Source organism: Hemiscyllium ocellatum, chromosome 17, assembly GCF_020745735.1.
Source record: "Hemiscyllium ocellatum isolate sHemOce1 chromosome 17, sHemOce1.pat.X.cur, whole genome shotgun sequence".
Lineage (NCBI taxonomy): Eukaryota > Metazoa > Chordata > Chondrichthyes > Orectolobiformes > Hemiscylliidae > Hemiscyllium > Hemiscyllium ocellatum.
In genome coordinates this window covers 15877586-15904476 of record NC_083417.1, presented here as the reverse complement: position 1 = coordinate 15904476, position 26891 = coordinate 15877586, and the positions used below count along the sequence as shown (strand labels likewise).

General features: G+C 40.4%; 1 protein-coding gene across 5 annotated transcripts; it reads right to left on the bottom strand.

The window, feature by feature from the left end:
- Positions 1–9912: 9912 nt before the first annotated feature.
- On the bottom strand, positions 9913–25069 carry cenpn (centromere protein N). Of its 5 annotated transcripts, XM_060837583.1 has the most exons (12): positions 24010–24243; positions 21025–21202; positions 20684–20729; positions 20359–20418; positions 20173–20252; positions 18999–19169; positions 18137–18238; positions 17517–17574; positions 16591–16706; positions 13792–13918; positions 12493–12637; positions 9913–10982 (listed from the first exon to the last, which is right to left on the bottom strand). In XM_060837583.1, the coding sequence occupies exons 1-11, from the start codon at positions 24018–24020 to the stop codon at positions 12525–12527; spliced, it is 1062 nt and encodes a 353-aa protein (XP_060693566.1). In that variant the 5' UTR covers positions 24021–24243; the 3' UTR covers positions 9913–10982; positions 12493–12524. The 5 variants fall into 5 exon arrangements, with proteins under 5 accessions (XP_060693566.1, XP_060693570.1, XP_060693567.1 ...); XM_060837587.1 differs by lacking the exon at positions 12493–12637; XM_060837584.1 differs by lacking the exons at positions 9913–10982; positions 24010–24243 and adding an exon at positions 25040–25069 and having other exon boundaries at positions 10990–12637.
- Between the last annotated feature and the right edge of the window lie 1822 nt (positions 25070–26891).

The following is a 26891-nucleotide window of genomic DNA, read 5'->3' as shown; positions in this document are numbered from 1 at the left end:
TCCCACAGCCGCTCCGCCTCCGTCAATCAAACCACATCCCGCCTCCCTGCCCTTGCCATTGGTCCCCTGTCACACAACCCCCGCCTATCTAGATTAGCGCCATTGCCTATTGGTCAATGGACACATCACTTATGTCTAGCGGAGCCGCCTTCTCTGTGACCCTACCCACATGTCACATTTCTGTATTATTCTCAGATTCATTCCCATTTACTGAATAAGTATTTATTAAAATAATAATGTTGACTTAAATATTATTCATTCAAACTCTGTTCATAACTTTGATTCGGAAGAACCATATTTTCTCCAAAGTATATTGTTCCAAAAAAAGGTACTGCTTTGAAATCATTGCCATGCTGCAAATCCCATCTCTGTCCATAGAATCCAATCACTGCAGGAGAGTGATAATGTAGCCACAAGATGCAGAATTCTGTACTCTGTGGTTTGCACCCCAGAAGGCAAATATTGACTGCATCTGGAGGACTGTCAACCAGGTGAAAGTCGTTCTTGATCTTCCAGGACAAAGAATTGACCCTTTCCTGATGAAGGGCTTTAGCCCGAAACGTCGAATTTCCTGTTCCTTGGATGCTGCCTGACCTGCTGCGCTTAAACCAGCAACACATTTTCAGCCCTGACCATATGTCACAGACTGGCACATTCCAATGTCCAGGACTATGTGCTGTGGGATGCACTAAAGGTCAGGGCTGCTGCTGCCAAGGCACTGTGGGTAAAGGTCCTGTAAGGTCCTTCTACTTCAGTTAAATTGGGGTCTGATCAATTATTGGACCCTCCCAGTGCCTCAAATGCATGTAAATATAGTTAAAAAGTGGAGCGCTGGTAAAGCACAGCCGGTCAGGCAGCATCCAAGGAGCAGGAGAGTCAACGTTTTGAGCATAAGCTCTTCATTATTCCTGATGAAGAGCTTATGCTTGAAATGTTGACTCTCCTATTCCTCAGATGCTGCCCAACTGGCTGTGCTTTTCCAACACCACACTTTTTGACTCTGATCTCCAGCATTTGCAGTCTCCAGTTTCTCCTGCATATAAATATAATCTTGTTCAAGTAAGAGATGCCTTTGGTTTGTTTGGTCAGAGTCAAACTCCAAATTTGTTCGTTTCCTTGATATGTATCACTGTATAACTATGTTTACATAAACATAGTTTTTGTGAATAAAGTATATTTTTGAAAAAAAAATCAATGCAGATATGCACAAAGGCTCACAAATAGTCAAAAAATCATAGAGGTCTACAGTGCAGCTGAAGAGCTTCAGCCCATTGAGTCAGTACAAGTCAAAAATAACTAACTCTTGGCGCTCTGGTTTCCTCCCACAATCCAAAGATGTGCAAGTTAGGTGAATTGGCTGTGCTAAATTGTTCAAAGTATCCTGGGATGTATAGGCTAGGTACATTAGTCAGGGGTAAATGTAGAGCAATAGGTTTGGGGAATGGGTCTGGGTAGGTTATTCTTCATTGGGCCGAAGAGCCTGTTTCCACACTGTAGGGATTCTATAAAATCTCATTTTCCAGCACTTGTTCCATAACTTGTACACCTTGGCTTTGTAAGCTTATATTTAAATACCTCGCCAATGTTATGAAGGTTTCTGACTCTTATCATTCTTACAGGCAGTGAGTTCCAGATTCCTACCACCCTCTGGGTGAAAAATTCTTTCCTTACATCCTCTCTAAGCCTCCCACCTTAAATCTATATGCTCCATGATTTCCACCACCAAGGTGTGATTGTACTGGAGGGGGTATAGAGGAGATTTGTCAAGATGTTGCCTGGGCTGGAGAATTTCAGTAAAGAATGGAGTTGCTTTCCTTGGAGCAGAGGAGACTAAGACAGCAGGGGGAGATGATTAAGACATATACACACTGGGTTAAAAAGTTCTCCTGGATTCATTTCAAGAGTTCCACTCCCTCTAAACCTTGTACTGTTGAAAATCACAACACCAGGTTATAGTCCAACAGATTTAATTGGAAGCACTTTAATTTGGAGCAAAAAAAAACCATTTCAACTGGGACAACACTTCTATCCTAGGACAGGCTAAGCAAAGACATGCCAGAGAATTCCTAGAGGTCTGGCACTCCAACCACAACACCATAAACAACACGTAGATCTAGATATCATCTATCAACTCCTCAGAAAACGAACAGGAAATGACATCACCACAAACCCCAGGAACCCCATCCAGGACAAACATAAATAGAAAGCAGGGGACAACAGCTTCTCTTCACTTGGAGGTCGCCACTGATGATGTTACCTAGTCAGGTAATGAAATGTCTGGATGTCAAACCTGCAGCTCAGCAAGCAAACCTACACCCTAAAGATTGAGATCTTTCAAGTATTCTCCCATATTTCAGAAGAGATCTCCATTCCTAGCTCTTGCTCCCGGACCTCACATAACCAGTTAATGTCCTGCCAGGCCCTGCCACTCAGCAGGCAATAGAGGGCACTAACCGAAAGGGTGCTTGTGGAACGTAGCAACAATCTCTCTGTATCGGGCTTAGTGAGAAGCGTAGTCTTCTTCTGGATGAAATCCCTAACCTGAAAAAAAAAGAAAAGATCTCTGCTGGGTAACCCGTATTTGCAGCTCAGTTGGTCAAAAGACATCATAACCTCTCCCTCAAAATTGTCTCCCAAACTAGAAACTCCCCTCACTGCCCATAGTTTGAACCCTGAGTCCATCATCCCTGATCGGAACCCTGGCATGCCAACTATAGTTGTAAGTGGCAAAGTCCTGGATAAACAACCCTCACTCTGAGGCATCGCCCTCCATGCCTTGACTGTCCTAATGACAAGGGGGTTCCAGCAGTGGTCCATAACTGTCCTCATCTTGTCCATGAACAACAGGTTAATAAGAGGGCACTTTGCTTGGGAGGCCTCAATATCTAGCCATGTTGAGTTTGGATCATTACCTACCCAATCGCAGACAAAGGCAGCAGGGAACTCAATTGATACCTTCTGATGTCTGGGAAATCAACTCCTCCCCCTCCTGGAGGCAACTGCAATTTAATAAGTTTGATGAGGGGCCACCCACAATGCCAGACAAAAGAACCAAAGGTCCCTTATAAAGCCTGTCTGGTTCTCTTTAATAATATGGGGCAACACCTTTTTCAATCACAGTGCCAGGATCTTAGACAGAATCTTGAAATCTTAATTTAATAGAGAAATGGGCCTGTAAGACGCACAATCATCAGGAAACTTCCCCTTCTTAAGAATTCAGGAAATATTAGCTTCTCTCAAAGATGGTGGTAGGCACTCATGCATATATGAGTGATTGTACATCTCCAACATTGGCCCTGAAAGAATCCCTATAAACTCCTTATAAAACTCACCTGGAAGACCATCAGGGCCAGGCGCTTTCCCACTCTGCAGTTGTCTAGCTGCATCCTGTATTTCCTGAACTGTCAAGGGGGCATTAAGGAGAGGCCTGTTCCAAGGTTACCCCTGGAGGTCCAGATTCTTTAAAAAAGGTCTCCATTTTAGCCCTCCTGTCTTCGCAACCTTCAGACCGATACAATTCGGAGTAAAAGCTAAGAAAATCCTCATTAATTTTTTTAGCATCGTATGTAAGGAACCTGGCGCTGGCTGATTGCAGTAATGGATTGGGGAGCACGCTTTTTCCTAGTTAGGTACGCTAAATACTTCCCTGACTTATCCTCATATTCAAAGAGCCTTTGTCTAGCAAAAGCAAGTTTTCTTTGCATTTTGTGTCAGTATTGAATTCAAGGCAGCCCGGAAGGCCGTAATCCGCTGTAGCTTAGTCACCGAAGGCCGCCTGGGCGGCTTCCAACTGTGTCTCAAGTAGACGCTGCTGTTCCTCCTTCTGTCGTTTCCGACTAGCCGAATAGGAAATAGCTAATCCCCTAGCAAAGGCCTTAGCAGTCTCCCACAGCATAGATGGACTACTAGCTGAGCCTGAGTTGATAGTCAAGAATTCCTGAAACTCCTTCAAAAAGTATTCCACAAATTTGGAATCCTTTAGGAGAAAAGGGTCCAAATGCCAGTGCTGCAAACTTAGCCCTTCACTTTTGGCCTTAACCTCCAAATATACTGCCTTGTGATTAGAGATAGCTATATTCCTAATTTTACAGCCCATAATCGAATCCAGAAGGGCTAAGGGACCCAGAAAGAGGTCAATCTTCGCGTAATATTTATGTGAGTTTGAAAAAAAGGTGAAGTCCTTGCGGTAGGGTGAAGATATCTCCAAATATCCACCAGCCCCAACTCCTCACATAAGTCAACCACCTGCTTGGCCAAAGTAGAAATTGTTGGGGGCCCACAAGGTAACCTGTCCACTGTCAGATCCAAAAGACAATTAAAATTCACCCCATAATAATGTGCCATGTTCCAAAAGCACTCAACTTAGAGAAAGCACTATTCAAAAATTTGGGGGGGGGGGGGGGATGCACCGGAGGGCAGTAGACATTTAAAATGCCATATTCCTCCCCGTGTATCAGGGCTTTAAGCATCACAAACTGTCCATACTCATCTTTCGTCTGCTCTAATAATGTGAACGGTAGATTTTTCTGGATAAGTACTGCCACTCCCCTACTTTTAGTAGTAAAGGATGAAAAGAATACCTGGTCATAACCCCCCTCTTGTAATTTCAGGTGTTCCCCATCATTAAGATGGTTTCCTGCAACAAAGCAATATCAACCCTTACCCTCTTAAGGCTAAAAAGCACTTTTTTCCTTATAACAGGTGAATGACTTCCTTTATGTTCCAGGTGCACCATTTAATAAGACACTTAGCCATATCCCCTTTCAGAGACCCTTGAACCCCTCGGAGGGAGAACCCTGCTTACAAAACGCCTAGCATAAGTAAATAAAGACTCATAGAATCGAAAAACTATATATACACAAAAACAATTCTATCATAACTATAAACAACTATTACTACCAAAAAATTACAAAGAATACCAACTATAAAACCTTGAATGGAAGACTCTCCCCCCTAGGGGCACTCACCCTACCCATCCCCTCCTTCAAACCCAGACCGCGCCCCAGCCTTAGGCCAGGAAAAAAAAAGATGATCCTTGAATCATCAGAAAATGACAAAGTCAGGATGAACACTCCACCCATCCCTGGCTTCATGTCACCCCTACTTGAGACAAAAAGAGAAACAGAACAAACAAAAAAAAAATGGAGAGACAACAAAGAACATTCACAAAAATTCCCATCAAAAAATCCAGTTATTAAAAAAAAGGAACAACTTATTCCAAGGTCTTTTCCCCTTTCCAAAAAGGAAATTATTAGGAAGAAAGAAAGGAATAAAAAAAAAGAGAAAACATGGGGAAGGATAGAAAAGAGAACAAACATTAAAATAGACAGATTGGCCTGAAGAATACAGTTAAAGTGTCCACAAAGCTTTTAGCTTTATCCGCTGAGTCAAATGTATAAACTGAGTCCTTGTGGCTGAAACGAAGCACTGCGGGTTATCTCATGGAGTACTGGATGTCCAGGTTCCTCAGCCTCTTTTTAACTTCATCGAAGGACTTCCTCTTTCGAATTACAGCTGCTGAAAAATCCTGGAAAAACATAATTTTTGATCCCTTGTACAGCAGTGCCTGTGGATCTTTTCCCAGGGATCTGGAAGTTTCTATGACTTTTTGCTTGACCTTATATGAGTGGAAGTACACTAGGACCAAGCAGGGGTGCTGCACCAGCCTTGACCTGTGCACTGTAACCAGATAAGCCCTTTCAATCTAAAGCCTGCTGGACTGGATGTGAAGGCCCAAAAACTTTGGCAGCAAGTTTTCAAAGAAACTGATTGGCTGCTCACCTTCAGGGAGCCCAATAATTTGGAAATTTATCCTCCGACCTCGATTTTTTGAGGTTGCAAATATGGTTTCGCAAGGCCAGCACCTGAATCTGACTGGATGAGGACTCCATCACAGCTTCCGAGGCCTTAGTTTAACTCTGCACCTCCTCCAGCTGCTCCACGAGGCCCTGGATCACCTGCTCATGCTTCTGCAGCATGGATACAACAGGTTGGATCTGGGCACGAATCTGCCCATGGATCTCCTCAATCGCAGTCCCAACTTTCAAGGTAAGTCTCTCCATTGCTGCAGCTAATTCCTGTGAGTCTATCAGGTCCCTGGGGGGGGGGGGGGGGGGGGGGGGGTTCAGGAGAGACTGCTGCTGCTGCAGTCTCTGGTGTGGTGGGTGCTACAAGAGAGTGTCCTCCCTGTTGCTGTTTGTTTGCTCCTTTTCCCTTTGGCATCCTTCCCACTCCCAAATATTAAACAAATATGTGATGTATAGGTTTTAAACTAATAATTCCAACCACATAAGTTGGCCAGGGATGGCAAAAAACACCAGTATGCCTTGGCTGTTAGGCAGAGCTGTCCACAGCAATTCTACAGAATCGCCACCATCTTGCCGAGCCCCCAGTCCAACAGGTTTATGTGGAAGCACCAACTTTCAGAGTGCTGCTCCTTCGTCATATAATTGTGGAGCAGGATCGTAAGACACAGAATTTATCGCAATAGATCAGTGTCATGCATGCAATTGAAACAATATATTGGACGAACCTTAATTGCTGTTACTAGGAGTTAAAAAGTTCAAGGTGAGGGGGGGAAAAGTTTAAGGGAAATATGCATGGAAAGTTCGTTATGCAGAGGGTGGTGGGTGCCTGTAACACGTGGAGGTGGTACAGGCAGGCATGATAGCATCATTTAAGACTTATCTAGACAAATACATGAATGGGCAGGGAGCAGAGGGATACAGACCCTTAGATAGGTTTAGATAGAGAATCTGGATTGGTGCAAGTTTGGAGGGCCAAAGGGCCTATTCCTATGTTGTCATTTTCTTTGTTCTTCTGTTAAATGTTACAGTTCCTGATGACGAAGGAGCCTAGTCTGGCAAGCAAATCTGGGAATCTTATTAAGGGCTTCAAGTTCTCAGGAGAAGGGTTTTGTGGTAATGAGTAGGAGAGGCACTGACCTTTACCAGGGTATATCTAAGCACCCACTGGCTCACAAAATATACCCATCCCAACTCCCTTGGCTGACACTAGCCCATACAGCGAAGTTGCCAGGCTTCCTGAAAGCCTGGTACTCATCACCAAACAACAGTTTAATACTCACCAATAATTGATCAATTAAGTGCTCCAAGAGGGGGGAGAAGGCAGATCATTCTGCTCTTTTACCAAAACCTAGAAAATTTCAGAGAGGACTCGGGCAAGCAGGTTCACTTGCTGGATTTATTGTGCCCACCATCCCCAACCTTTTAACCGACCAGCAGAAAAATACAATTCAGCCCAGACTCTGAAGAGATCCCTATTGCTGACAACTGTTCGATACAGATTAAGTTGAATTTTTATTAACAAATTTTGCTCCAGCTGTGGAGAACTTTTTGAATAAATAATTTATTGACATAATTACTTTCCTATTTAGTCTCATTTTGCATCCATTAGAAATATTTACTTCATCACTCCCCATCCAACAACTCAATGTCACAATGTGATAAGGACAAACCAAAAACTAACTCACTGGCCACACTACCTTACATTTAAAAAATGTCAGAACTGACAGCCAGACTTCTCAGACCACTCTGACCAATGTCAGTCCATAAACTGACAGCCATGCTCAGACAACAACTCACCACGATATATGGCCCTATACCCTGATACGCAAGACAGAATTTACAGAATGCAATTTACAGAATTCTATGCAAAGACTGCAAAAAACACTATTTAGGGCAAACAGGCAGACGACTAGCAATCCACATCCACAAACACCAACTAGCCACCTGTCTCTAGTAGCCATACACACAAATGGCAAGGACCACAAATTTGACTAGGATGACATAATGATCACAGGACAAGCTAAACATAGGAGAGCAGAAAATTTCTCAAAGCATAGCACTCAATCATGGACATTGTAGTGGCTGGTATATTGGTTCTAGGTCAATGAACAACTGGGACTGGCACCTGGAAGCAGCAGGAATGGAACCAAATAAATTCCAGAAGACAGTCCAACAGTGTTTCATAGGAGGCTCCAAAGCCCTGAAGATGTCACTTAGACAGGGATCGAAACATCTGCAAATCAACTTCCCAGCTCGGAAAACATACCCCCAACCACGACAATCGTATGCAATTCATGCAAAAGCCAAAAAATCTAACTAGAATATAGGACTGAAGTATGTCATTCATTCTGTGTTTGTGCCCTACACACATTCATCTCTCCACCAATCATTAGAGCCAATTAGCCGAACCTACAATTTCTTCTTTGACTCTTCTAGCCCTAAAGGGAATGCATGCATCTGTACTATCTACCTCAAATGTGGTAGTCAAGGAGAAAGTGAGGACTGCAGATGCTAGAGATCAAAGCTGAAAAAGTGTTGCTGGAAAAGCGCAGCAGGTCAGGCAGCATCCAAGGAGCAGGAGAGTCGACGTTTCGGGCATAAGCCCTTCTTCAGGAATGAAGAAAGTGTGTCCAACAGGCTAAGATAAAAGGTGAGGAGGAGGGACTTGGGGGAGGGGCGTTGGAAATGCGATAGGTGGAAGGAGGTCAAGGTGAGGGTGATAGGTCGGAGTGGGGGTGGGGCAGAGAGGTCAGGAAGAAGATTGCAGGTTAGGAAGGCGGTGCTGAGTTCGAAGGATTTGACTGAGACAAGGTGGGGGGAGGGGAAATGAGGAAACTGGAGAAATCTAAGTTCATCTCCATGTGGTAGTCAATCACTGGTTCTATCTTATAAAGATCAAATTATTAAGCTTGCATTGACATTTCACCACACTCTGCATATTGTCCTCACCAAATTTACTTAAATCATGTATTACAATCAATTTTAATTAGCATCTTGGGTGTAAAAGATTTTGCATTAGTTAGAGGGATTTGAAAACTTAATTTGCAATGTTGCTTTTTTAATGGAAGAGAATCTCACATTTCCAATCCAGTTTTGAATTTGCCCATGTTCTGGCTGTTAACCAGTAAGTGACCTTTTTACCCAATAAGTGACCTGGCCCAAGCAACTGAATTGAAGCTAGATTTCTGTACCTGAAGTTACAGCGCCCCTTTTAAAATCAGAGGGATCAATTAAAACCTGGTTCCAATCCATTGTCTCTGCCAACATCCAAGTACTTAAAATGTCTTTTCTCTTTATAATATTGAGATTAGATTAGATTACTTACAGTGTGGAAACAGGCCCTTCAGCCCAACAAGTCCACACCGACCCGCCGAAGCGCAACCCACCCATACCCCTACATTTACCCCTTACCTAACACTACGGGCAATTTAGCGTGGCCAATTCACCTGACCCGCACATCTTTGTGACTGTGGGAGGAAACCGGAGCACCCGGAGGAAACCCACGCAGACACGGGGAGATATACCATCTGTCACAACAAATTTGGTATAAGCATTAAATGTCTGGTAAAAACTTCAGCCTTATTGATAATAAAGTCAATTTCATGCAGATATATCGAGTAAAAAATGAGGTCTGCAGATGCTGGAGATCACAGCTGAAAATGTGTTGCTGGTCAAAGCACAGCAGGCCAGGCAGCATCTCAGGAATAGAGAATTCGACGTTTCGAGCATAAGCCTGATGATAATTCCTGATGAAGGGCTTATGCTCGAAACGTCGAATTCCCTATTCCTGAGATGCTGCCTGGCCTGCTGTGCTTTGACCAGCAACACATTTTCAGTTCATGCAGATATAGCAAGTTTGGATTATGCTATAAAAATACAGACCATACATTCTTAGATAAGTTGCATGTAAATCACTAGAGATGTTCACAAAGTTTGTGAAGGTTTGTAGTGAAGAGATGTTCAAAACACCAGCTTACCACCCATCATATTCAATGGCAGTTATTATTAGCAACAAATGCTCGGCTTGCCAGTAAGACTGCACATTCTATAAATTTGCAGAAAAGATTAGAAGTACTTGATCTTTAAACATTAAAACAAAGCAAAGTTCCAAGTAACTACAAAAATTTATTGCATTTACATAAATAAAACTATTAAACAACTTTACACTGTGCAAATGAATGTCAATAGTTTTCAAACAATACTTTAAAGAGCCCAGTCAAGGCTAGATTCGCAACAAGACTGGATCAATTCATCCCCACCAACTGTCAACTGTACTGAAATATCTTTTGGATTGCATGGAGAAAAGCTTTAATTATGGGCTGTTGTAATATTTGCCCAATTAGATCTTCATAATGAGTTTATCAAAAATTACATTTACAAAGTAATTGAGATACATGGACCTTTAAAGCTGGATACAAGTCCCTAATCTGTGCAGAGTTGTAATTTGAGTTAGAATAATATAATTAGCTTCCATTCCCAATAATCTGAAAAAGAAAACTGGTGAAGAGTTTGCACTACTGATATTCATGTCCTGCAGAAAGCAATGTGTGGACTGTCTGGCTCAGCTATTTTACTTCAAAACTGAATAGCTCAACATTTACTGCTGATTCAAACATACGTGGAGCTCAAATGAATGGCTGCAGAACAAATGTTCATAAACTTCAACTATTGCTCCATGTTAACCTGGGCTCAAGAAATGTAAGAGCTCAGCACATCATTTCAGTTGGAGGGGTCTCTTTACAGAACTCAACTGGAAAGCTACAAACTCAAATGCCGCTCATTGCTTGTGCAGATGCAGAAGCTTGTGAATTGAATTAGTCTTTGTGCTGTAATGAGATATTTTTAAATAGAGAAAAGATTGACCCAATGCAAGATCACGGACAACCAAGTGGAAATGATAACCTATATGGGGTAAATACAAGTAAATATGAACTAAACAAAAGCACTCACGTTTCCTCACCAAAACATTTTAAGCAAAGCCTGGGTTAAAAATGGAAGTGGAGGTGGACCAGTTTATCATCTCACTCTTGACACTCTCCAAAATGAAACTTTATTGACATGTTTTCCTTGGAAAAGGAAGGAGAATAACCTTTCTGGTAGCATCATCATGTTGATTGTACATCTAGCTGGAGACATAGTCTTGATCGAGCAAGCTGCTAAATTCTAATTATTTTCCTGGCAAAAAAAGTGAATTATTATTTGCATAAAATGCAACTTGGCAGATGAGAGTGCAATTTGTCTTACATTAAGTTAATTCTAAATGATACATAAAACAGCGATTTAACCAAATGCTCACCTAACATTCTAACTCAAACTTGATACATGGTTAGAAAATCATTTATGGGAAACTGGCTTTCTTGCCAACTAAGAATTAAGTGGATTTTGTTTCAAAAGATCTACAACAAAATATTGCAAGAGTATATTCAGCATGTTCTCAAACCTAGTGGCTTCTCAATTCTTCCCAGTTGCAGATTTGAAAGAGATTTATTAAACATTAGATTACAACCCACTTAGATATAGGAATCTGACAGTGTGCAATTGGAAGATCCACATTGAACCATTTTCTCATTTAATCCACTAACCTGGTCTTAAATTAAAGGTTAAATTCACCAAAATGAAGCTTTGATTCACTCTCCCAAAATTTAGAGTGCAACATTGTTCAGTTAGGCTGGTTGGAATATTAATCACCACTTGAAATTTCCACATGTTGTAGTACATAAGGCATGTGTAAGGTAGAAATCAGTCAGTCATACTCTTAGATAGAGTAAGCAACCTTTTGGTAATCATGAAGACAAACAGTAGAAGCAGCAAAATAAAAACGGTTTCAGTAGGAAGAGGGCTAGAAGACAGGGAACTGAAGAACATTTTGAAAAAAAAAACAGAAGTACAACTATAACAGTTGCAAAGAAGTAATGATCTCAATATCTAAATTAAAACACCTCTTGCATTTCTTTCTTTAAAAAAATGCAAGCCCAGATGGCATAGAGACATTTGTTTGAAACTAGTATCTGAAAGGGAAATTTTCATGGGGTAACGTACAAACTTTTTCAAACTGTAAAGGCACAACCGTATAACCTCTTACAAATCAAGACTGCTCAGTAAAGCGGCATTTTAGTCTGAAGACACCTCCCACATAATAACATATTTAAAACCAGTTGTAACAATTTTAAAGCAAGAACATGAACCTGGAGTAGACTGTAGGGAACAGATGGGAAGAAAGACATCATAGGGTGTTGTTTAATCAAAGTTATTAACCACCAATTTAGCACCTTGAAGGGTCAGATTCTAAGGATGCCAAATTCTTTCACATTTCTCAAATAATGCCATTATGCACTTGTGGATCTACAATTGGCATTACCAAATCTAACACTGCAGGGGCATCACTGTCCTGCTTAATTTCCCCATTCCTGTACATGGGAACCTAGAAAGTATAAAACAAAATGACATAGAAATGTATAAAGTTCCTAATTTTATTCAAGAGACATTATGTCAAATGTTTTTTTTTATTAAACTTTGCAAAGATGGGATTATATGAATTGCTTCTGATAAAGTGAAGATTAATTTTAGGAAGTAACATTAACAATGTCACATTCACACTGTGCAAAAAATTTGTCAATAGACATGGGGAAAATCTAAAGCTTCATTACATAATTGAAGAGGCAAGAGTTTTCCACAGGAAACATACAAGTATTTACAGAATGTCCTTGGACTATAAAGTTAAGGGCCTGATGTATTCGGTCCACCCGTCCTTTTATCCATTATTTTGAAATAATTCTTTCCCTTTTCTGGTATACTGCTGAACATGGTTGAAATGGGAACATCAGCAATCCCTGAAACAAAAAAGTGTCATGGTTATAGATTAGATTAGATTCCCTTCAGTATGGAAATAGGCCCTTTGGCCCAACAAGTCCATACCGACCCTCTGAAGAGTAGCCCACCCAGACCCATTCCCCATATTCACCCCTGACTATGGGCAATTTACCATGACCAATTCACCTAACCTGCACATCTTTGGATTGTGGGAGGAAACTGGAGCACCCAGAGGAAACCCACGCAGACATGGGGAGAATGTGCAAACTCCACACAGTCAGTTACCCAAGGCAGGGATCGAACCTGGGACACTGATGCTGTGAGGCAGTAATGTTAATCACTGAGCCACAGTGTCGCTGCATTTCTTCCATCAAACATGAACTTAAGTTATTCTATAAATTTTAGCTCTGTTACCTTTAACCTGAACAAGGTACAGAGTAAACTGCAAGCAAGCATTTTACCAATTTAAAAATCTTGAGATTCTCATTACCTTCAAGTAGTGAATTAATTTAAATTCAAATAAAAGCCACACATGAAAAGCAGACAATTTCTCTCACAAGCAATCCAGAAATTCAGATCCTGGAAGTGCGCCCTCAGCCTTACAAAACAAGTAGCATATAGTTCTGAATGCCACACTTCAGGATAAGAACAGAAGATGTTTTGAAGGATATTTCTAGGGTTGAAAGACCTCAGCTTGGACAATAGATTGAAGAAATTGGGAATATCTTCCTTGAAGGGGAGAAGGCCCAGTTGAGATTTGATAAAAGTTTTCAAAAATCAGTAGGGCTCAGGTTAGAGGCTGTGAGAACTTGTTCCCAATTGTAAAAAAAATTGAGAAAGAAAGGGCAAAGACTTACAGTAATTTGAAAAACAAACATAAATATGACGTGAAAAAAACACTTCCACGAAACGGGTAGTCAGGATCTGAAAAGCACTACCTTCAAGTGTAGTGGATGCATCAAAAGGTCAAGAGTTAATTACGTGCAAAGAAATATTGTATAGGGCTATGGGGAAAAAGGCAGGAGAATAGAACAAACTCAACGTGCAGACAGCCAGTGCACATGAACTGATTTCTTCATGTACTATAATAATTTTGATACTCAAAAAAAAGTGGGGTGACAGGAAAAGAACTAGGAAGACATAAATAATGTAAATTAATACACAGCATACATACCAAGTGCTGGAAGTGCTCTCAATGACTCAAGGATATTTGGACTGGAAAACTTTGCCACACATCGGAATGGTTTTCTTCTGTCTGATAAGAGCCCCATGTTGTGTTCATCCTTAAAAACAGTTTGTAACTGATAGAATATATTTGGTATTAGAATTGGGGATACAACAATTGCCAAATTAAAAAATAGTAGAACAGCTTATTAGAAACTCCTTTTACGGACTGAAATATGAAGACATTTATTTTTATAAAGATTTTCCATCAGACTTTAAAATTGGGGAATTATTACACAGAATTGCTCACTCCTTGTCGCCATTATCAGCCTTAATTAAACATGCAAATACAGACACAGCTGGCTGTGATGGTTCACTGCTATGGAATATGCTTTAATTAAACTAAAGGATAACTTCCTAGAAACATCAAGGCAGAAAGCAAGCTTGTTTAACCTTGTGGAATAAAAAAGAAACAAAGGCCAAAGTGAACAAAGGCTCTTCAGAGAATGAGACTGGTGAAATCACAATAGCGATGTGGAAAATGGTAGAGGAGTTGAATAAACACTATACATTAGTCTTCATGGTACAAGATACCATAGCACTCCAGACATATTAAATAATTAGAGGGGCTAAAGGAGAGGGAGAAAGTAAAAACAATATCATCCGAGAAAAAATGCTATGGAAACTGATGTGAAACACACAAATCCACTGGATCTGGTGGCATGCATCCTGCAAAATTTAAGGAAGTAGCTGCACAGATGGTGGATTCAAAGTAGTAATATTTCAAGAATCCTCAGGTTCTAGAAGTGTCAGAAGTTTAGAAAATTGCAAATGTAACACGCTTATCCAAAAAGAAAAGGAGATAAAAATAAGGTAACGATAGTGTTAAACTGCAGATTTGAGACAGCCCAGGGAATCCCTAATGGACTTAACTTGTAAGCCTCTCTTGGTTAGTCCTGGAGATCATACTGTTTGGTCGTTTGGAATAAAATACCTCTTACTGACAGTTTAGTTTAATTTTGGTCTTCCCCTTTATTTACCAATAGCATCACTGTTACAACATAACACTGATACTTATAAGCCAGGCTAACTAAGGTTCTAAAACCTGAGGACAGTAGGATACCAGCTCTTCCCTGAAGAGCCCTCACAGGCTACTCTCTCCTTCTGTCACAAACAGGCTTCCTCTATACAAAACGTTTACAAAAATATTGCATATTCTAAATCAGACAGATAACAACCGAAAGGCAATAAATTATAAGGAAGAGGAGTTAATTGACAGGTCTGTGTACGCTTAACTGATCACTCCCACAGCCCCTTAGCAATCCATTAGGTGGGAAAAACAAATCCAGCCAAATCAGGCGCTTGTGGGCGAGATAAATTCCTATCATAAAGAAGTACCAGTCTAAACTAAGCGGGAGAGGTCATAAGGTAACCTTGGACAGCTTGCATGATCGATATCATTGTTTTATAAAATAGCTTCTTAACGAGGAGGGCAAACTTGGACCATAAAATGGCTTCCTGACAGATTGTGTCAGAATTCTTCAATGTTTGGTTTAGAATAATTTTTAAGCTAGGAGCAGACTATTGCTTTTTATCTTAAGCATAGAATCATTCTGTACCCGAGGGTGAAACATTACCATAAGATTGTATTTTAAATGATTCATTAGTCTTGAATTAAACATGCTTTCTTTTCAGGGTTGTGATTCAAATAAGACATAAGATCTGACTAGTTAGAGTTGACAGTGGGGCAGTTATGGCCTGTAAGAACAGTAAGTAATTTAAAGCTTCATCAATATTACCTTTTACAGAGTTTGCTTTTCACAATCAGCAATGGCTACTCAAAATCATCATAAAGCCCCAAAATGCAATTAAATTCAAAACATTCAATCCATAGCAAGTAAGCACAAAGAGTTAATTTTCTACTGGCTTTGGCAATCTCAGCACTAAAGTGGTCTCTCTAACTCTCAAGTTAGGGACAGTAACAGAAAAATGTTTTTCCTCTCTGTATCTGCCTAGCTTGCAAGGGTAATAAGAATCCATTATAATTGACAGTACCTGACCGTTAATTCCATGGCTTTTGACATGCTTACAAGATGATCAAACACTGTCATTAATTTCACAAGGGAACAGCTGTGAATATTATCACTCGGTCTCCTGTTTACACAAATTCATTGATGTTAAGGCAAATATTCTTAATTGCCTTACAGCATCCTGTTATCACTTGATGAGAACAGATATTTTTATCTTCTGCATATCCTGGGTTCCCCCTTTATGTGGCCTGACACCTCCAACCTTGCCTGTTGGCTTATTTTCTAGTGTGCAGCAAATGTGTTCTATAATTCAGTATAGCATTTAGTTTAGTTTAAGAACAAGTTTTAAGGCTATAGACTTTCTCAATAGGTCAGTTAATTTAGCTCCTTTATTTAGAGAGACAGCCAGACCTGCTGAATTTTTTCCATCTTGATTTCAGATTTTAAGCACCTGCAGTATTTTGCTTTCATTTAGGTGAACAGAACCTCAGTGCATATGCCTCATTTGAAAAAAGATCATGTGTCAATAAGTGCCCTGCATTAAATGTCAGTTAAATTATTTATTCAAGACTGCAGAATGCAGCTTGACCCAAAAAAGTTTGGACCAGATAGTATAGTGCTGAACTGGAACTGCTAAAAAAAAACCTGAACCTGGAAGTCCCAGTCTACATACCCAGAAGAGATTATTTGGCTTCCCTGTGAGGAAGAGAAATGGCCTAACATATGCTGTGATCTTCAATCAGTTGCATCAAATTAGAGAAACAGTACTCAGTACACACTCTGTAATGAACCTCCTCCAGTTTTGGGAGCGATCCTTCACCAAAAGTTGCAAATGTTAATCTTTTGGCATCTTCCTTCTCTCTCAGATTTTCTATGATGATCCTCTGATCTTGTACTTAGAGGGTAGAAGGAGAAAAAAAAGAGTAGAAAATGTCAGAGCAACCTGTCTAGTTAAGGACCAATTAAATAATTTCTATTGCCCAGCAAGGTAACATCTATTCTGTTTGAATCAGAAAAACAAGCAGATTAGTTAAAAGTTTCAATTTATTCTTGCAAAAGATATTTGGATTAAAAGTCAACAGGAGAGCCCTCTGCAAGATAACTGCTCTCCAATATATAGGTTACTACAACATTTGAATAAAAGAAAGCCACCACAGTCAAACTATTATTAGTGTAGATAAATATGTAACATTCCATTTTTGTATAAGGCAGTCTTCATCTCTGGGCCAGAAGTTTGAGTTCAAGTCCCATCTGGCCCAAAGGTATGCCATGATGGTGTCTGTTCAGATTGGTTGAAAATATTTTTCTCAAATATTACTGTAATGCACAGGCAATATACAAAACAAACCAAAAGTCCAAGCTTAACAAAATAATTAAATACTTAATACCGTTTCTGATTTCAGTTTATAATTTCCAACATTGTCAAGAAACAGGCCAAGATCATTTGGCATTCCTCCTCTGCCAGCATCCAAAAAGAAAAGGTTTACCACAATAAAATCATAGCACTTCCTGCAATCAGGAAGGAGGTTACATGCACCAACACAGAAACAACACACACTTCTTCCTTGCCCAAGTAAATACACCTTTTATAATTTTGCGCAAGGCATTTCTCCAACCGAGCATGTTATCATTAGAGTTCTATAAATCATCCAACCCCTGTCAGAATACGGGAAGATTGTAATGCATGAAAATAATGAATTAGTACCAGATTCCTGATTGGTATTTATCTGTTGGAGTGCTTTCCTGTGGTGCATAGAAAGTGCCTGAAATTAAAAGAAAAAAAGTATAATGTCAACACAAGTGCAACTTTATTTACATCGCGAGTTTAACAAAGCAAACCTTCCTAAGGTTCCCATATAAATGAAAAGAAAACACTTACAACAAATCATTGATGGCAGAGGTGACAAAAAAGCTTTAACCAATGAACTGTGTATTGAAAATAATTCTTCAAAGCAAGAGATGGATCTTTCAAGAAGTGGGCTGGATAACCCAGGACTCAGTGATGAGTGGAAAAGACAGACAAACGTCATTAAGACTCTATTCATGTAGACAGTAAAGAGCACAGGCAGTATTTTATGTAGGCAATGGGTCTGTCAAACTGTGATTCTAAGACCCGACATCCTCTAGTCTTGGAAATTATCATTCAAGAGCAAATTAAAACAAAGGCTCAACCCGTGACTATCCAGGCAATGCCTGATTTGCATTGGAGAACTGGGGATGGGGTGGGGGAGATTAAAACTTTTCAAGAAATCAACCCAACTCTGTGTCAAGAACTCCATTGTAGTTTGTAGCAAATATTGGAGGGGAGAAAACACTTTATATTACCGGATTAAATCTTTTAAGAGTAATGTCTCGAAGGGAGTCCAAACAACGTCCTCGTAGATCCAATTCTTTGAGCATGTTATGCTCGGTAGCAACAACCAGTGCCTGAAAAACAAATCAGTCAAATTAGGAAAGGACTGGTACTTGAAACTTCCAGTAATATGCACCGAATTCTAAGCAAGGGGTGGCAAACTCAAACTGTTCCTGCAATCTAGCCAAATTCCTGCCAATGTTACATGGCAAGATGATCAGAGTTTAGTTCATTGAAAAGATTTTTTTTATTTCTAAATACCTAGAGCTGCTTCAACTCCAAAGGAAAGTAACCTAAAAGTTCATAGTCAAGAGTTTTTCAGTCAAGGGCCTTGAGGCCTTTGGAAGTTAACATGGAGTGCATGTTTTGTTTTCATGGTATACAACTAAAATAACATGCAAATTAACAATTTCTGTACGAACAAGTCTATATTCCTTTCAAATATCCATCAGAATGTTAACTTGCAATCCCAAGAGTGACAGTACTCACAGATCTCATACCTAATTCCACCTAACAAGGAAACCAATACCCAGAGTCAGCCCACAATTTGAGAAAGGCTGTACTTTCAGTTCAATTTGTTTTTGCATTTCTCTGCAAAACCATTGACTTGGAAACATTAGTGCTCCTTTCTCGACAGATATTTCCTAACCTGCTAATAACACCCAGCACTTTGTATTTAATTTCAAAAACCCAGAATCTGCAATTTTTTTGCTTTTGTACATTTGAGAGATATGCTAAGTTTAAATATTATTTTGAGAAGGAGGGCGAAATGGAAACAGTCTTCCATGCTACATAATCCTGATTATAGGTAATATCCAAGTGAAGCTGTTTTACCTGAGAAAGATACACCCTGTACTGTGCAACAATATTAGCCATGAAAACATAAGGGGTATGTGGGTAGTACACTGCATAGGCAGCCCGTTGCTGGTTAGGAGGGGAGTGATGTTTGCCCCATGCAATTCGGATCCAAACTGCTTCCCCATGTTCCAAAAAGTTGACCATGACCTATGAAAGAAAAGTAAATTGGAATCTGAAATTACAATCAGCAACAGAGCCATCTAAGTATTACTATACAAGTAATTCTTTTAAAAACAACAATCTGCAGGAAGTCAGGTAACATGATTTAATTGAAAATGGTTATAAACAAATAACTTGGAGTTAGACTATACGAAAGTAGACAGATGGCAAAAATAAAGTGATGGTTTAACAACTCTATAACTTCACTAAATTAGTCACTTCTTCCACTGTTTTAAGTTACTTAGTTCATCTGCAAATAATTCAGAACAGTAGACAGTTCTCCCCGTGTCTGTGTGGGTTTCCTCCCACAGTCCAAAGATGTGTGGACTTGTTGGGCCGAAGGGCCTGTTTCCACACTAAGTAATCTAATCTAATCTACAAGTTTGATAAATTCAGTTAACATATTTAAGAAGGAAATGCTGCAATTACACAGTAAATCCAACAAAGCTATGAACTCCAGATTTTCTTTTATACATGGACCAACCTATGTACCTCAATGTTTTATTTTTAGAATTTTACAATCTCTAATATTTATGCACCTCAACCATTGTACACCAGTTTTAACGTGTACGGGTTATATTATCATGCAATGCCTTGGTTTAGTTGGGAATGCTCATCTGAGTCAAAACATGTTGTTGAAACCCCATCTGAAGAAGGGCTCATGCCGGAAACGTCGAGTCTCCTGCTCCTTGGATGCTGCCTGACCTACTGTGCTTTTCCAGCAACAGATTTTCAGTACTGATCTCTTGTATTGAAATTTTATTTAACGGTTTAATGTACACCATTAAATTGAAAAGAATCATCACTGTAGCCAAGCACTCTTCCAAAAGGGCTTGAAACTTCCACACGAACATAAGGACTGCTTTGCTCAGTGACTGGAAAATCCAGTCTACAGTACTTTATCACTGCACTTGGAATGGCAAAACAAAAATGTGTGTTCTGGCTGAGCGAATAAGAACTAAAAGGCAGTTTGGCAAGTAGTGTGACTTACTTTTCTAATGAGCATTTTGAGATTTCTTTCAAATGTTTTTTTGAAGTGTCCAAAATCAAATAAAGTTGCTTTCTCACCACCTGAAAATAAAACATGAAACGATGAAACATGTTGCAGTTGATTGCAAAGCAGCTACTAAATGCTGCCCAAAGAAATGCGCATGGAATTATAGAAGGTTATACACACCTTTTGACCCAAACATTTGGTAGGAACTCCATCTTTTCTTCTGAGGGTATGTACAATAATCTGCGTGTGTATACAGAAAATAAAACACAAGTTAAGCATCTTTGCATTTAAATGTTCAGATAACAAATATTTGTTCTGATAGTACTTCAAGAGAATGCAAAAATATTGGCAGAAAGCAGCTGTACAAACTAGAAATAGCAAATTCTAATGTTTTAATAACAAAAGGCCTGATGGAAGTGTTAGACTTGATAGTAAAAGTTTGATTGTAAATTGTTTACAAAACATGACATGTCTAAACTGTAATGCAAACTTAATTAATACTTACAAATCGTATCCAATTCTGCTATCTGATTTAGGGTTACTCCATTGCCCTAGAATAAATTTTTAAAAATTGTTGGCATTGCTTTAAAAAAAAAACCTGAAAAACATATTCAATTATTTTTTATTCTCCAAACCAGTCAGCATGCAACACCACGTCACCATAAAATATGCTAGTGCTTCCTTAGAAAGGAAATAGCACATTTAAATATTTATAAAAGTGGTGGAGCTAAAGAATTGAAATTTATTTGCTGCCAATAAAGTATTGTTTCTTGAAGAGGCTATTAAGGATTTCTATAAGAAGGAAACTCAGTCGCCTATCAACTGTTACATAAGATTGTACATCACCTCACAGAGTGCAGCTATCTCCAAAATTAGGTCTTTTCGTGTATACTCCTTGAAGTTTATTTCCTGAAGTTGACTTGCAGACAGAAAATCCCAGGATTTCAGTAACTTGGGGAAGTCACTTATTCGAAACCTTGACAGCACTTTAATCAGGTATTCTGTTGCATCCATTTCCAGGCACCTTATAACACACAAAAATCTACTGAAATGCATTGAACTGGGTGCAGAATTGAACAAGCCTCAAAAGGTCAGCTGTGGCTCAATTTTAATACTCTTTCTCAAGGTAGATGATTGTGTCCCAAACCTGAATGGAGTCCTAGCATTCAAACTTAGGATATCACATCAAGACAATATTGAAAGAGTGCTGCACAGTCTGAGCTACCATCTTTTAGTTAAGAGTTTAAACAGACATTTCAGCTCGCCACAAGAGGTCCCATGGTGTTATTCAAGGAGAAGCACAGCAGTTCTTTCAGTGTACTGGACAATGCTCAACAATCAACATTAAAAGCAGATAATCACACTATTGAAGGAGCTTACTATGCACTAATCAGCTATCATTTTCTCTACATCAGTACTCCTTAAATTGGTGTCTGTAAATCTGTAGAAACTTTGCAGGGAATCTGTAAAAATGAGAGTGCGCTTAGGACCAAACTCAGGTTTAGTGCGAGCTAGGAGTGGAGCACAGCTTCAAGAAATGCAATGCAAAAGACTGTTCATGTGGCTAGGAGGGGAAAGCACAAGGATGAATAATTTCTGCAGTAAGATGATACTTGTTTCAGTGACCTCTCTCATTAATCTCAGAATAAGGGCTTGGCCAATCAAGACGGAGGTGAGGAATAATGTCTTCTTCTAGAGGATGAAAAGGCTTTGGAATCGTCCATCCTATAGGAACGTGAAGCTCATTCATGAAACAAAGCAGATATTTCGGGAGTCTGATGGCATCCAGGCATTTGGATACAGTATAGGATGATGACATTGAAGCAGGTGATCAGCTACCACCACCACCAGAGTCAGAGAGATACATAGCACAGAAACAGACCTTTCAGTCCAACTCGTCCAGGCTGACCAGGTGTCCTAAATAAATCTTGTCCCATTTGCCAACATTTGGCCCATATTCCTCTAAACCTCTCTTATTCACATACCCATCCAGCCTCTCTTTCTCGGAGAACTCATTCCATACCCGCACCATCCTCCGCTTGAAAAGGTTGCCCTTTAGGTCAATTTTAAATTTTTCCCCTCTCATCTTAAACATATTGCCCTCTAGACTTGGACTCCTCCAACGCAGGAAAAAGACCTTGTCTATTCATCCTGTCTCCCTCATGATTTTATAAAACTCTAAAGTCACACCTCAGCCTCCGATGTAGTTTCTCACTGTAGCTCAAACCCTCTAAATCTGGCAACATCCTTGTAAATCTTTTAAGAACCTTTTCAAGTTTCACAACATTCAATCTATAACAGGGAAACCAGAACTGGTCTCAATAGTGGTGAAAGTGAATACAGTAGATTCTGGAGATGAGAGTCCAGATTAGAGTGGTGCTGGAAAAGTACAGCAAATCAAGCTGCATCCAAGGACCAGGAAAAGGCTTTTGCCAAAATGTCGATTTTCCTGCTCCGCGGATGCTGCCTGACTTGCTGTGCTTTTCCAGCACCACTCTAATCTGGTCTCAATAGTGGCCTAACCAATGTCCTGTACAGCTGCTACATGACCTCAACTCCTATACTCAACGCACTGACCAATAATAGCAAGCATAGAAATGCCTTCTTCATCATCCTATCCACCTGCAACTCTATTTTCAAGCAACCATGACCCGACACTTCAAGGTCTTTGTTCAGAAATACTCCCCAGAACCTTACCATTAAGTATACAAGGCGTGCTGTGATTTGCCTTTCCAAAATTTAGCACCTCACATTTATCTAAATTAAACTCCATCTGCATTCCTTGGCCCATCTGATCAAGATCCCACAGAACCCTGAGGTAACTTTCTTGGCTGTCCACTACACCTCCAATTTTGGTGTCATCTGCCAACTTATTATTAACTTATGTTCACATCCACATCATTTATATAAACAACAAAAATAAGTGGACCCAGCACCAATCCTTGTGGCACCCTGCTGGTCAAAGATCTCCAGTCTGAAAAGCAACCCTCCACCACCATTCTGTCTTCTACCCTCGAGCCAGTTCTGTATCCAAATGGATAGTTCTCCCTGTATTCCATGTGATCAACCTTGTTAACCAATTTACCAAGCGGAACCTTGTCAAATGCCTTTCTGAAGTTCATATAGATGACGTCCACTGCTCTGTCTTCATCAATGCTCTTTGTTACTTCTTCAAAAAAAAAAACTCAATAGAGTTTGTGAGACATGATTTTCCACACACAAAGCCATGTCGACTACCCCTAATCAGTCCTTGCTTTCCCAAATACATGTAAATCCTGTCCCTCACGATTCCCTCCAACAACTTGCCTACCACTGATGTCAGGTTTAAGGAGTAATTGAGACACTGGCACAAGATGTTCAGAAATATCATGAACAATGCATTCCACTATGCGATTTTCTCATGCTATTCATTGGGTTTGTTGTAGATTAACTGAGAGAGATCGATTGCCATGATTAATCAACAGATCTATTATAATTTTATCACAAGACTAGAATGGTAGAATGAAGGTTGCAAGTAGATCATACCTATCACCTTAAAATGAAGAGCTAGGCCATTAGTTGTGCAGCAATGGAGCAGGTGCAAAATCCAAGGTCTTTGTTCAGCAACACTCCTTAGGACCTTAACATTACATGTATAAGTTCTGCTAAGATTTGCTTTCCCAAAATGCAGCACCTCACATTTATCTAAATTAAACTCCATCTGCCACTTCTCAGCCCATTGGCCCATCTGATCAAGATCCCATTGTAATCTGAGATAATCTTCTTCTCTGTCCACACACCTCCAATTTTGGTGTCATCTGCAAACTTACTAACTGTACCTCTTATACTCACATCCAAATCATTTATATAAATGAAGAAAACGTAGTGGACCCAGCACCGATCCTTGTGGCACTCCACTGGTCACAGGCTTCCAGTCTGAAATACACCCGCTGTCTTCTACCTTTGAGCCAGTTCTGTATCCAAATGGCTAGTTCTCCCTGTATTCCATGAGATCTAACCTTGCTGATGAGTCTTCCATGGGAACCTTATCAAACACTTTACTGAGGTCCATATACATCACAGCTACCCTCTGCCCTCATCAAACCACACAACCCTCCAAGAAAAGTGAATGAATGTGTGGTAAACAAGCAACCCCCATAATTTTGACAACCACCCTGTACAGACTACTCAATACTTTGTATTTTTCAGTCAAACCTACCTCACTCTTCTAACCTCTCGAAGAAGGTATAGGATTAGTCAGTCTAACATTCTCCCATAAAACCTTCCCATTTCCAGGTACCAACTAGTAAACATTCTTTGAACTGCCTCCAACCTATTTGCATCCGCCCTTAAATGAGGTGAGAAATCAAGTACATAGCACTTCAGATGCAGCCTCACCATGTGCCAGATATAACTGAAGTATTACCTCCCTACATCTTTGCACCCAATTCTCCTGGCAATTATTGATAATATTCTGACAGCTTTCCTAATTACTTGTGTAGCTGTTTCATTAATCTTTTTGCGCTCATTGACTAAAACACCTCAAAGCTTTTACACAAACTCACTATTTAAAAGCAGCCGTTTTTACATTCTTAGTGCTAGAGTGGACAATTGCATATATTTCACACATTGTCTAGATGTTTACCCATTCCTTTAACCACAGACAATATTATGTTCCGCCCTGAACAGGATACAGCCGCGCCAGGACCGATCACTCCTCAAAGAATGGACCGAGCGGCCTGAAGGGACGGGGAAACGGAGTGGGAGACAGCGGGTAGGGGGATCAAGACTCATTCGATCACCCCCCCTTCCCTTTCCCACATTGCTTCAGTTACCGAGCCTGACGACGGGAATACCCCCCCCCCGAGTCTCCGCACTTTACCTCAATCTCCGATTCCAACCGCCACCCGAACGCCCCGCCAAAACCAACCCTTATTCAAAATCAGCCAATCAGCGGACACCGACAGCTGACCCCGCCCTTCCATGCCGGCGCACGGCCTGATCCCTCCCCACTGCCTCAGACCCCGCCCATCAACTCGCCGCTCCGGTACATCATCGCCCCGCCCCTCCAATGCAACGCCCCGCCCAGCCACACCATCGCCCCTTCTCCTCAACGTCCCGCCCCGCCCAACACGTCACTGCCCCCGCCCCTTCAACGCTACGCCACGCCCCTTCGTAGCCTCATCCGGTCACCGTCCCGCCCCACATTTCGCACCGCCCCTTCACCGCACCGCCCCTCTGCCTTATCGCTCCGCACCTTCACAGTAGGTCACGCCCCTGCAGTCCCGGTTCCGACTTTTAGTCACGCCCTCCTCCCCCACACCCACCTGACCAGAAGCTCCACGGACACCGCCACCCAGCCTGGCGAGGAGGTAGTGCAGTCCCTTGCTTATGAAGTTACCACACACCAATTTAAAAATCAAACACCAGGTTATAGTCCAACAGGTTTAATTGGAAGCACACTAGCTTTTGGAGCGACGCTCCTTCATCAGGTGGTAGTGGAGGGCTCAATCCCAACACACAGAATTTATAGCAAAAATTTAAAGTGTGATGTAACTGAAATTATACATTGAAAAATTGATTTCATCTGTTAGAATACAGTGATAGTTTCACTTCTTTCATGTGTAAATGACAAAAACTTTTTTTAAAAAAGTTGCATTCTCGGGTTAGCTGTTAATAATGGTCATGAAGTTCTTGAGCTCAGAATTGAAACTGCATGAATTTATGTAAAACTCCGTTACCTCACTTTTTAGATTAGAATCAATCTAAACATCATGGCATAGACAGAGAACACTGGGGACCAACATCTTCAACATATTGTCTAGCTATCACTATTGTTAACAGCTAACCCAAGAATGCAACTGTTTAAAAAAATGGTTTTTTCATTTACACATGAAAGAACTGAAACTATCACTGTATTCTAACAGATGAAAGGCTGAACAATCAATTTTTCAATGTATAATTTCAGTTACATCACACTGTAAATGTTTGCATTAAATTCTGTGTGTTAGGATTGAGCCCTCCACTACCACCTGATGAAGGAATGTCGCTCCGAAAGCTAGTGTGCTGCCAATTAAACCTGTTGGACTATAACCTGGTGCTGTGTGATTTTTAACTTTGTACACCCCTGTCCAACACTGGCATCTCCAAATCATGACCACATTCCAAGTTATCCAGACTGAAATGCTGGAACTCTGAAACCAAAACTACAACAAAAATACTCAGCAGCACCTGTTTCTGCACTCGGACCTTTTGCACAGCTGCTGCCTGACCTGCTGAACATTTCTCGCATTTTCTGTTCTGTCTAAAAGAACATTGCAAAACATTTCAAATTGGACATTACACAAAATGAAATAAATACAAATTTACTCCAAGTTTTGAGAAGATTTGGAGGTCATGTTGAGGTTCTGGATGCAGTTTCATTCAGAGGCACACTGATGATGTTACCTAGTATGGTGACAAAACGTTTGAAAATGAACCTTTCAGCTCAGTGAGCAAACCTACAGCTACAAATTTTCTCCGTTGAGCATGTTGCAAGCTAGACAGAAATTTGATTCATTCCTGGTTATGGGCAGGAATGTGGAGATGAATTAGATTAGATCAGCTTTGTTCATATTAAATTATGGTGCAGGCATGAGGGGCTGAATGGATGTACTACTAGCCCTTATGTGTTGCTGTGCAAGTGATATTCTCTACATCTATTCTGTGGCCCAGGAAGTGACTGTGTGAATGTG

Bases quoted from the DNA above. Each gene is read 5' to 3' on its own strand.
- cenpn (XM_060837583.1), bottom strand. The intron at 20,419-20,683 runs GTAAGTATTAAT...ATACACACGCAG, and splicing joins AGCAGAATTGGATACGATTT to ATTATTGTACATACCCTCAG. The intron at 19,170-20,172 runs GTAAGTCACACT...TTTCTTTCATAG, and splicing joins TCAAAATGCTCATTAGAAAA to GTCATGGTCAACTTTTTGGA.